This window comes from Rana temporaria, chromosome 2 (assembly GCF_905171775.1).
Source record: "Rana temporaria chromosome 2, aRanTem1.1, whole genome shotgun sequence".
Taxonomy (NCBI): domain Eukaryota; kingdom Metazoa; phylum Chordata; class Amphibia; order Anura; family Ranidae; genus Rana; species Rana temporaria.
Window position 1 is genome coordinate 159631041 of NC_053490.1, and position 13290 is coordinate 159644330.

The 13290-nt window shown below is 39.1% G+C and overlaps 1 protein-coding gene across 1 annotated transcript; it reads right to left on the bottom strand.

Annotated features, from left to right (window-relative positions):
* Nucleotides 1-6164: 6164 nt before the first annotated feature.
* Nucleotides 6165-11195, bottom strand: PCDH20 (protocadherin 20). The gene is made up of 2 exons (XM_040341348.1): nucleotides 10670-11195; nucleotides 6165-10160 (listed from the first exon to the last, which is right to left on the bottom strand). The coding sequence occupies exons 1-2, from the start codon at nucleotides 10814-10816 to the stop codon at nucleotides 7530-7532; spliced, it is 2778 nt and encodes a 925-aa protein (XP_040197282.1). The 5' UTR covers nucleotides 10817-11195; the 3' UTR covers nucleotides 6165-7529.
* Between the last annotated feature and the right edge of the window lie 2095 nt (nucleotides 11196-13290).

Sequence of the window (13290 nt, forward strand, 5' to 3'; positions counted from 1 at the left end):
AGGCGAAGAGCGATAGGTGCACAGCTATCTGACCACTGACCACCAGCTATCTGACCACTGCATGCTTGGGAGGAGATGGTTTGACTGTAGAACATAATGCAAATGAGTTGGTGTAGTTCTGGTTCCCATCTACTGGACAAGGTGCAGTTCTCGAGCAATTTGTCAAACACGACGACTCAATGGGGCTTATTTACGAAAGGCAAATCCAGTTTGCACTACAAGTGCAAACTACAAGTGCAAAGTGCACTTGGAAGTGCAGTCAACGTAGATATGAGGGGGACATGCAAGGAAAATAAAAAACAGCATTTTTAGCTTGCACATCATAATAAAATCAGCAGAGCTTCCCCTCAGTGCAATTTCAAGTACACTTTGCACTTGTAGTGCAAATTGGATTTGTCCTTCGTAAATAACCCCCCCAGTCTGTAAATTAACATTCTCAGACACAGCACCCTGTGCTATAAGAAGGGGAAAGTTGCAGCTTTGAGCAGTCAAAAGGTTTGTGACCACACCGTCACTGACAGCTGCAGGTCTCAAACCAGCAAATGTGAACCAATTAGAGTCAGGCCGCGTACACACGGTCGTTCCAAACCGATGAGAATAGTCCGACGGGCCATTTCCATCGGTTCACCGCTGAAGTGGCCTGATGGTCTGATGTGCGTACACACCATCGTTCCAAAAACCGATCGGGTCAGAGCGCGGTGACGTCAAACACACGACGTGCTGAATAAAACGAAGTTCATTGTTTCCAAGCATGCGTCGACTTGATTCTGAGCATGCGCGGGTTTGGAACTGATGCTTTCTGTACTAACCATCGGTTTGGACCGATCGGGCAGCGGTCCATCGGTTCGGTTTCGAAGCATGTTTTAAAATTTTGGACCGAAGGAAAACAGACCGATGGGCTATACACACCGTCGGTTTGGAGCGATGAAACTGAACCTCGGTCCATTCTCATCGGTTTTGTCCAACCGTGTGTACGGGGCCTTAGTCCCATTCAACTGATCACAATGACAGCCAATCACAATGATCACTGGGATACTTGTTTGCAAGTTTGATTGTAAACAAACTATTGTCTGAAGATATCACTGTTCTCATTAGGACATTCACATGGGCACAGATGGCTGTACATTGTATATAAGCACATTTCTGCACCTGAAAGTCACAGATTGTGTTCACAGCCTCCTGTGCAAAAGGCATTTGGTGCTCTAGGCTGTTAATCACACATCCGAATTTACATGTGCGCACAGGGATGGATAAATGATGCAAACTGTGCAAAAATATATATTATATGAATATATACAGTAAAACCTTGGTTTTTGAGTAACTTGGTTTGAGAGCATTTTGCAAGACAAGCTAAATGTTGCCTTGATATACAAGCGATGTCTTGATATAAGAGTAGCGTCATGTCACAACTTAGTATAAAAAAGAAGAGAGGAGCCTCCAAGTGTAGCAATATGGTTACATTTAATGAAGGTACAACATTTAGCAACGTATTGCTACACTTAGAGGTGCCTCTCTTCTCTTTTATACCCTGTAAATAAAATGCTTTGATATACAAGTGCTTTGGATTACAAGCATGTTTCTGGAATGAATTATGCTTGCAAACCAAGGTTTTACTGTACATTTGTGTGTGTATGGTGTGTATATATATATATATATATATATATATATATATATATATATATATATACACACACACACACACACACACACACATATATACATATACACACACACACACTATATATATATATATATATATATATATATATATATATATATATATACATACATACACACACAAACATACGATATATTTATTTTTTAATAGAAAAAAAAAATTCAAATTTAATACCATTACTTTGTAACACCTCAAAAACAATGTTTTATTAGTTTCCAAGCACTAATCGATGAAAAACCTGGTATTCCCTTTTGAATATTTGGTGCACTTTTACTGGAATGTTTTTAAAATTTTCTGTTAGAAGTAGCATATTACTTAACCACTTAAGACCCGGACCAATATGCAGGTAAAGGACCAGGCCCCTTTTTGCGATTCGGCACTGCGTCGCTTTAACTGACAATTGCGCGGTCGTGCGACGTGGCTCCCAAATAAAACTGGCGTCCTTTTTTCCCCACAAATAGAGCTTTCTTTTTGTGGCATTTGATCACCTCTGCGGTTTTTATTTTTTGCGCTATAAACAAAAATAGAGCGACATTTTTGAAAAAAATAAATGTTTTTACTATAATAAATATCCCCCAAAAATATATAAAACATTTTTTTTTCTCAGTTTAGGCCGATACGTATTCTTCTACCTATTTTTGGTATATAAAAAAAACGCAATAAGCGTTTAACGATTGGTTTGTGCAAAATGTATAGCGTTTACAAAATAGGGGATAGTTTTATGGCATTTTTATTAATAATTTTTTTTTTTACTACTAATGGCGGCGATCAGCGATTTTTTTTTCGTGACTGCGACATTATGGCGGACACATCGGACAATTTTGACACATTTTTGGGACCATTGTCATTTTCACAGCAAAAAGTGCTATAAAAATGCATTGATTACTGTGAAAATGACAATTGCAGTTTAGGAGTTAACCACTAGGGGGCGCTGTAGGGGTTAAGTGTGATCTCATGTGTGTTTCTAACTGTAGGGGGAAGGGGTTGGACTTGTGACCTCACTGATCGTCTTTCCCTATATCAGGGAACAGACGATCAGTGACACTGCCACTGTGAAGAATGGGTAAGGTGTTTACACACACCTCTCCCCATTCTTCAGCTCCAGAGACCGATCGCGGGACACCGGCGGCGATTGGGTCCCGCGGTCACAGAGATTCGGACCGGGGTGCGGGCGCGCGCCTGTGACCCACGGCTGGGCACTTAAAGAGGACGTTCAGGTACGTGATTGTGCCCAGCCGTGCCATTCTGCCGACGTATATCGGCATTAGGCGGTCCTTAAGTGGTTAAAAAAAAAGAAAAAAGCACATACTACACAGCTGTATGCAAATGTCACATGTAGGGGTAAACAAAAAAAAGAGCTATATGAGTCAGGATGAAAAAGACCATACTATTGTAATTGAATGCAATAGTACTTAAAGTGGATGTAAACCCAACATTTTTTTTTTTTGATGTCACAATGTAGAGAATAAGGTTTCCTATCATCTGTGCCCAGTCTTGCCACACAGAGTTAATCCATCTCTGAGCAATCCACTTTTTTTGTTCAGTGAAAATTAACAGACTTCCAGATAAAAACCTGTCTAAATAAAAAGTAATTTCCTTCCCCTTGCTTCGAGTGACAGGGTTTTTACATATCTCGTGCACTAGCTTGGACACATGCAGATTCCTGGATGTTTATCATAATATGGGGGGTGATCCACGGTTCACTGTGAGAGGTAATGTATGTCACTCAAAGCAAGGGGACGGAAAGGACTTTTTATTTAGACAGGTTTTTATCTGGAAGTCTGTTAATTTTCACTGAACAATAAAAGAGGATTGCTCAGAGCTGGATTAACTCTGTGTGGCAAGACTGGGCACAGAGGATAGGAAATCGTATTCTCTACATTGTGACATCAAAAAAAAAAAAAATTATGATTTTTGGTTTACATCCACTTTAACAGTTAAAAAGGGTTATACATAAAATAACTCTTATTTTACGATTTTATTAATTTGTCAGCTTAGAATACAAGAAAGAAAAGATATTTATTTAAAAAAAAGTACCAAAGAAAAGCCGTATTTGCTTTTAGCTTATTTAGGTAGACAAATTAATTATAGAGGTGTTGTAAGTTAACTGAAAGTGGTAATAAATCCAAAACCCAAAATGTAATATATTGCAGCTTACCAGTCCCTGATGTGGTGGTGCTTTTGTTTTATGTTTTAAACTTTCCCCTCTGTTTTCACCTGGGGACCTGGTTAGTGACACACTTCCTGTATTAGATTGCCTACCCTCTGCATTGTTATTTTTTTTTGGGGGGGGGGGGGGGGTGAGATACACTATCAGATTTAGGTACACATTAAAGACAAACTCCACACTTTATAAGCAGTCACAGTTGCGTTTTCCTTTTGGGGTAAAGGGCTTACATAAATAAATAAAAACTGATCATTGTAAGCACCCTCTTAGCTGTAAATGGTTTATTTCAACCTAGTAACTGCTACATCTGCAGGACAGATTATTCTGTTGACAAACAAAAGACTTACTGGCCAGATCACCAGGTGAAAATAAATTAAAGAAAGCCTACAAAAAGAAAATGAATGCAGTCATCACATTTAAAGAACTTTCACACTTACCTACAGGTAAGCCTATAATAAAGCTTACCTGTAGGTAAAATGAATATCTGCTAAACCTGTATGGTTTAAGTGATATTTACCTTGCATGCCGCCACTGACGTCAGCGGCACTTGGTAATGATTAAGCAGAAGATGTATGTGTGAAACGCGTCTACGTGACCTCGTGTTGGTGTCTTTGGTGTTATCACTTTGAACAGTACAAGGCAATCTGAATTCCTGGATGTGCAGCCATTTCTTTTCTATCAGCGGCACATGCGCTCTGAAGGTCGGGCGGATGGCGAAAAAAAATAAATCAGAGCTCCTTGCCAGAAAGAGGACTCCCGCACACATACGCTGGAGTGACATCATTGTGGCTCCGGCCAATCACAGCGCTGAAGAAGCGAACTTGAAAGAAACATCAAGAGAACATTTCAGCTACCTCAGCGGTGACCGGAAGGCGATTCAGACGCTTATGCCGCGTACACACGATTGGTCAAAACGATGAGAACGGTCTGATGGGCCATTTTCATCGGACCAAACCGATCGTGTGTGGGCCCCATCGGTTATTTATCCATAGGTTAAAAAAAGCAATCTTGTTTTAAATTTAACCGATGGACACCTAACCGATAAAACAAAACCGTTTGTAGGCACGTCCATCGGTTAAAAATCCACGCATGGTCAGAATCAAGTGGACGCATGCTTGGAAGCATTGAACTTCATTTTTTTCAGCACATCGTTGTGTTTTGCGTCACCGCGTTCTGACACAATCGTTTTTTTAACCGATGGTGTGTAGGCACGACTGATCATCAGTCAGCTTCATCGGTTAACCGATGAAAACGGTCCATCAGACCGTTCTCATCGGTTTGACCAGTCGTGTGTACGCGGCATAAGTTCTAAGGTAAGTATTTCATAATGAGCTAGTATGCGGTGCATACTAGCTCATTATGCCTTTGCCTTACGGCTTTTTTTGCGGGTATACAACTGCTTTAAGAATTCCTAAGCTGCAATATAATAAGTGTTTGCTTTTGGGATTAATACCACTTAAAGCATACTGATGATGTTGGTATGGCCATATAGGCTTTAGTATTTTATCCAATCACTGTTTAATACAATCTAATCCATATTTAATTAACACATTTTAACCTAAACGGACCCCCCAACATAGAGTACACACTTGGACTTCTGAACAATTAGGTAATAGTTTGTGCAATCAGAATGTGAAGTGTATAGCCCAAAAGGTTAAATGTGCAAAGACTTACTTTGCATTTACTTTATTATGTTGTACTGTTTATTGCACAGTACTATAATTGCTGGATGTCTGGTGCTGGTACTTAAAGCGGGGGTTCACACGAAAAAAAAAATTTAACATTAGATTGAGGCTAATTACGGGAAGCAGAATCGGGTGTTTTTTTTTAAATCAATGCAGTACTTACCGTTTTAGAGATAGATGTTCTCCGTGGCTTCCGGGTATGATCTTCGGGACTGGGCGTTCCTATTTGATTGACAGCCTTCCGATGGTCACATACAGCGCGTCACGAGTTGCCGAACGTCGGTGCGGCTCTATACGGCGCCTGCGCACCGACGTTCGGCTACTTTCGGAAACTGACGCGCTGTATGTGATGGTCGGAAGGCTGTCAATCAAATAGGAATGCCCAGTCCCGCAGCCCATACCCGGAAGCCGCAAAGAACATCTATCTCTAAAACGGTAAGTACTGCATTGATTTAAAAAAAAAAAAAACCTGATTATGCTTCCCGTAATTAGCCTCAATCTAATGTTAAAAATGTATTTTTTGAGTGAACCTCCACTTTAACAAAAATTATAATAAAATAAAATAATTGGATGTTACTATTTCAAACAATTCATAGTTTACATGCTTCCAGATCAAATGATTCAAACAAATACATTTTATGAAAATATATAGCTTTAATTTAAAGACATATAAACACTGTTGGTACTGTACAGACATAATGCAGAAATTAATTAACTTTTACCTTTTTTTTTTATTTATTTTTTTAAGAAAAACTGACTATTTTTTTGCCAGCCATTTACAATGAAATATCAGGTGGACGTATAGTCATACAGTGCTTTTTACTTGACGTCTGCAGAAATGGTTTGAGGCCAGTTCAGTGTCAACACAGCCAAGTCAATAATAGTCATCATTGTAATTGATTATTAGTTAACATACGGTCTGTGGATTCTAAAATCACCTCCTAGTAAATAAACGTTACACTACTTCATAAAATGTATTGCTATTTCTGCTGTCCTACACAAAAAAAAAAAAAACTGTGTGGTAAATCTCCAACAATACCTAAGAAAGTAATGTTTGAATCCCACTCAAGCACAGCCAAAAACCAAACACCACATCTTAGCTAAACGCAATGATTAAAGGTCACTGTGCTATAAATCTGTTCTCCAGGTTAAACACTAGATCATTATCTGTTGTAAAATAAACTGTGATCAAACTGGCTCAACAAGTTTAAAAAAAAAAAAAAAAAAAGAAGGGTAAAATAAAATGTTGTTAATACAAAAGTGAAAATATATTGACAAGTGTTTTGGGTTATGATTGTCAAGTACGTGCTTTTACCAGTCATTACAGCTATCTAAAGGCAATATGTGATTTGCAATATATCACATATACACCAAATACTGTTTATATCAATAGATTTTGATACAACATAGCCAGAAAAGCCATATATACATTATACTCTGCATCATCTAGAGCTTTGCTTTAAAATGAATTGCACTTTAAACGTATGTCTTTTTTTTTTTTTTTTTTTTTTTAAGAGTGAGGTACAATAATATACATTCAGTGTATCAAATCTGTCTTTTTTTCCAAGCTCTCTTTTTATAAATATAGAAGGGTTTTAGTTGCGCAAATGGTATATGACAATAAAGCATTAAAAATATATTCTGCATACCTTTTTGACTCCTTATAGTGTTGGGCCCTCTGCTGGTTAACAAAAACATTGACTGTTTAAAATGCTCTGTCTGATCTATACTGTATATATTGTGATCACAGGTGTACGAGTTAATGACTCGGTATGTAGCAGTGCATTACAGAAGTATAAAACATTTTTTTACAAGTTCTGTAAGAATTGTTGCTTTAATAAAAAAAGCTGTAAAGAGTTATTTACATATATATATTACTATATGGTATAAATTAGTGGTCCTTCATGATAAACCATTGTCAACACATTGTGTTAATTTTAATTTTCCATCCTCCAACATCTGTCAGATTGTTGATCAGCAAGAAAAAAAAAAGAAAACTTTAAATATTAGAAATCTCAATTGGCTTTTTATCAAGCAAATGAAAGTCTAATTTGCCATTGAGTGGGATTTGCACTTCAAGATTTTCATTGATTCTGTGAGCTTTTTTGCCTCTCCTTAGGCAGATGTACATTGCCATTAGAGTGACTAAGATGATGGAGGCAAAGCAGAAAATGGACAGGGTGACCAGTGTCGGGACACAGGAATCCGCCTCCATCTTTTTCTGAGTGGGCTCAATTGCTATCTGGGGCTCTTTTTCTTCTATGTTAATGTCGGGATCTTTTTTAAGCAAACTTTCTATGTAGCTTTCATTGCTGACAGTGTCATTCACAAACAGGTTGACCATCACTGTGGAGAACAGTGGTTCTGGATAGCCATGATCACTAACTTTCACTAACAACCTGTATAAACCATAGTCATTCCTCATCAGGGCCTCTTCTAAAGTTATATTTCCTGTCTTGGGATCTATCTTAAATGACTCTGGCCTGGGACCCCTCCTTCCTATTATGCTGTAAGCAATAACTGCATTCATCCCTGTGTCTTTATCCACAGCATAAACCTCGGTGACAGGGGAGCCAGGTAGAGTTGAAGGCAGGACTAGAAGATAGGACATGTTTGATTGAGGGAATAACACCAGTGGTGGGTTGTCATTAACATCCAGAAGCAGTATAGTAATTTTAGCCGTAGAAGACAAGGTTGGGTCACCACCATCTGACGCTTCGACCCAGAGACTATAAGAACTCTGTTGTTCTCTGTCCAGTGATACCTTTGCTCTCAAGAGTCCTTTGCCAGTGTCAATGACAAAAATGTCACTTCCATTCACTATAGAAAGAGCAACCCATCCATTCTGTCCAGAGTCAGCATCTGTGACACTGATTACTCCAATTTCACCAAAGCCTGGAAAGTTCTCAGGAACAAAAAAGCTGAAATCTTTGTTGATGAAACGAGGGCTGTTGTCATTTTTGTCCAGCACGGTAATATGAACAGTGGCTACTGACTCCTTTGGAGGTGTGCCAAAGTCTCTGGCTTTTACAGTGAACCTGTATCTCTCCTTCTCCTCTCGGTCTAGCAATGTGGAAACTGTAAGAATTCCGGTTTGTTTGTCTAGAGCAAAATAAGAAGGTGCATCCGCTCCTAAATAATAGGAAACCTGTCCTCTTTCACCACTGTCAACATCTGTAGCATGCAATTTGGCCAGAAAAGCATTGGCTGGATTGTTTTCTTCTATGCTCACTTCTATTGTAGACTGAGTGAAAACGGGAGCATTATCGTTCTCATCCAGGATCTGAACTTGTAATGACGTCTTAACATGAGCCCCATGTATGCCAACTGCAACCACTGCTATATTATAGACCCTCTTCACCTCATAATCTAGAGCATTTGTAGTTTCAAGCAAATATTCATTTGTATAAGGCTTGTATGCAGTCAGACGAAATGGTCCTTCTCCCTCCAAGTAGCAATTTACTTTGTACTTGCCATCTGGGTCTTTGATAGTAAAAAAAGCAATTGGAGAGTGGATAGGTTCTAGCTCTTTTAAATACACAATCCCATTTTCTTCACTGGCAATATAACGTGGTATGACTTCTGGTGGGCGGAACGTAACTTTTACAATAGAAATGATGACAGTTATCACAGCTGGGATGCACCCAGGACCATTGGCAAGTACAGTTAGCTTATGTTGTTTGATGGTACCACCATCTATCTTCTTGGAAAGTTTTATTACTCCTGTTGATTCATCCAATTCAAAAAGTTCTTTTGATGAATGTGGAACCCGTTCACTAAAGGCATAAGTGATCAGGGCATTATTCCCCAAATCCTTGTCCTCAGCTTGCACTGAAGTTACCTTTACCCCAGTGCTCGTATTCCCAGGAAGCATCACATTAATCAAAGACTCGTTGAACTGAGGACAGTTGTCATTGACATCACTTATAAGAATGGAAAGGGTGGCAGAGCCAACAAGAGGTGGATTGCCTCCATCTTCTGCAATTATAATTGTTTTATACTCAGATTTGACCTCTCTGTCCAGGGGCCCCATGATAATTAGGTAAGGCGTCCTTTCCCCACTTTCATTTTCTTCTACATCTAATGTAAACACACCATAGTTGTCCACTAACCTGTAGGTCTGGACCCCATTCATTCCCCCATCAGGGTCATTAGCAGGATGTTCTATAACCAGCCTTGTGTTAACAGGTGCATTCTCCGGAACTGTAATGTAAATCTGTCCCACAGGAAACACAGGAGCATTATCATTCACATCAACGATAGCGATCTTTACTTTGATGAGCCGGAAGTATTCCTGTGGCAGAATGATAATATCAAGCAGAAGGGCACAATCCTGGATGCCAGAGTTCTGCGGGCAGAGGGCTTCTCTGTCCAACTCCTCTGCTGATGTGTACAGCTCCCCTGTGCTGTCATTGAGTGTCACATATTTCCCACTAAGCCCTTTAGATGCCAAGCTGAACAAAAGAGGGGGGTCAGTCCCCAGCTGCAGATCATGCACAATGTTTCCAATGAGATACCCCTTAGGAAATCCTTCTTGCAGCGTGTACAACAATTCCGAAGCTGTGCTGTAACTTGCTAAGCTGAGCCTGGGTCCGGCGTAGAGCGCGATTAGATACAGAAACAAGTAGGGCTGTTCAAAAATAAGTACAAATAGATATTAGTATGCAAGTAAAATAATTATGACTGCTGTCTAATTTATTTGCGGTTATACGATAATGTATTTACTTGCTATTTATAAGGCTATTAAAAGTCTATATTTTACATTTAAATGACATTGCTTTCTACATAATAAAATAAAAATAAAAAATACATCAACGTTGTATTTAAAAATGACATTACGGCATAACACTCTCTGGAAACTGGCACAGCATCGCTGTCACGCTTCCAAATCCAATTAGCTTAATGTTTTTTTTCCCTCTCTTACAGTCATATAATAATTGTTTTTTTTCAAGTGTCATTTTATTTTAATCTATGCAGTACTGTCACGTTACCGAACACATTTCAAACTTCACATGCCAACACTTCAACATTCCTTTCATTTTTTTTTTTTAAAAAAGATCATGCATAGTTATTTTTTTAACATCAATATAGCTACTAGTTGCATCGCTGCTTGTTCTGTTGAACTAACAAATCACCTACCTGTGCATGGGTAAGTGTGATCCTGGTTGGATTGGCTTGCTGCCCCATATCCAGGTTGAACGGCTTTAGAAGCCAGCTCTGTCCTCCTGTGTGCTGCGTGATCCTTTCATTCCCTTGGTAGTTTAATCCCAATGAAACTGCAGTCATTTAGTGCCTGGTGTTAAAGATACAGACACTCCCTCTCTGCTCATGCAAATCTCTGGACAGCCTCAGCCAATAGCCACACACATGCATCAATTAACAAAGGATACGAATGGGATGGACTGCTGCTAACAAATTCAATATAATACTTTTTTTTTGTGTGTGGCTAAAGAAAAACTCATAGAAACTTTATAGAGGGCAAAGTGATGGTTGAAAATATAGAAAGGTGATAAAATGAGCCATTAAATGTGATGGAGGTCACTATACTTTAATGGTAAGTTGCAAAGCAGTTGTGCGCATAGTAAATGTGCAGAATGTAGCAGCTGGAATGGAATATCTAGTAATGGGATAAAGTCTCACCTGCTGATTTAAGGCTGTGTGTCTGAGACTGAGTGATCAGCTAGAGCTGCTTCTCCAACACAGCCCCCTCCCTCCCATTCCCAGTATGCTGACTTGTATGGTCATTCCACATTTCATTCCTGCCTTGCTCGCCTTGTGCTTTGGCTTGGAAAGAAGGGATGCTCCCGCCCCCCCCCCCCCCTCCGGATGCTGCTAGTTGAAATGTTCTCTTCAGACGTGAGACCAGATTTATCACATTTTCTGCTATGTGTGCTGGCTGGTAAGGGGAGGCTGGGCAGCATGCAGCTGTGGCAGCGGACTTAACCATGGCAGTGCTGACATACAATGCCTAGAACCTGCTCCCTTAGTGCAGAGCATAGTTTAATTAGGTTGGAAAAAAAGTTATGGCTGTTAAGTTTAACCACTAAATCATTTTACAGTTCCTGCCACATTAAAAGTGTTTGCCTATATATATATATATATATATATATATATATATATATATATATATATATATATATATATATATTAGTGCTGTCAAACGATTAAAATTTTTAATCGCGATTAATCGCATTAATGTCATAGTTAACTCACGATTAATCGCTCTAATTTATGACGAATTTCCCCACAAATATCGCACAATTCTGCAAGTGATTATAATTTATTATCGCTGTTTTCTAGCTGATCTAAAACCATTTTTGACATAAAGGGACACTTTTGGACAATCTACAGTTTTTCAGGCAGAAAGAATAGTTTTTATTTTATAAAAGAACATGTAGGGCACTGGGCAGACCACTAGGGACAAGGGGGGTGTGTATTTTTTACATACAGTACTGTAATCTATAAGATTACAGTATACTGTATGCATTGTGTTTGTTTACTTTTTTAAATTTGGCGCCGTTCTCCGCTCCCGTGCGCCGTAACGTCGCAGGGAACGGAGCTCGGCGTCACACAGGCACTGTGAATCGAGCGAGGACCCGCCAAGCAAGGAGGACCCGCCAAGCAAGGAGGACCCGCCAAGCAAGGAGGAACCGCCAAGCAAGGAGGACCCGCCAAGCAAGGAGGAACCGCCAAGCAAGGAGGACCCGCTCGATCACACAGCGGGGTGGCATCGCTGGATCCAGGGACAAGGTGAGTAACTTGTCTGTGAATCCAGTGAAAAGGTAAGCCGCGCCGCGCCGCTGCACACTCTGCATGTCCACCCGAGGGCTCCTGCGTTAATCGCGCGACAAAAATATTGACGGCGTTAACATGGGTTTGCGTTAACGCCGTTAATATCGCGTTTAACGCACAGCCCTAATATATATATATATATATATATATATACAGAGCTTTTTTTTCTCAGAAAATAGGTGCAGGAACTCAACCACGACCCCGTTCAGATTGCAAAAACAGACTTCTGTGTTTACAAGTGATTGTGGTGAGCAGGCACCAAAGGGTCTGTGCCAGAGGTGGCGGAACTGAGTTCCCCCAAGTTCCCCCTGAAAAAAAGCCATATATAGGCAATCTAAAAGACATGCTGGTAGGTTAATCGTATCCTGTCTAAATTGGCCCTAGTATATGTATGAATGTGAGTGAGGGACCTTAGGTTGTAAGCACCTTGAGGGTAGGGACTGATGTGAATGTACAATGTATATGTAAAGCGCTGCGTAAATTGATGGTGCTATATAAATACCTGAAATGAATAAATAAATACATAAATAATATGTACGGTATATACACCTTTGATTGTAAGCACCTTGAGAGCAGGAACTGCTGTACAATATATATGTAAAGCGTTGCGTAAGTTGACGGCGCTATACAAGTACCTGAAATAAATATATAAAAATTATATATATATATATATATATATATATATATATATATATATATATATATATATATATATATACCTTTGATTGTAAGCTCCTTGAGAGCAGGAACTGCTGTACAATATATATGTAAAGCGTTGCGTAAGTTGACGGCGCTATACAAGTACCTGAAATAAATATATAAAAATTATATATATATATATATATATATATATATATATATATATATATATATATATATATATATATATATATATATATATATATACCTTTGATTGTAAGCTCCTTGAGAGCAGGAACTGCTGTAAAATATATATGTAAAGCACTGCG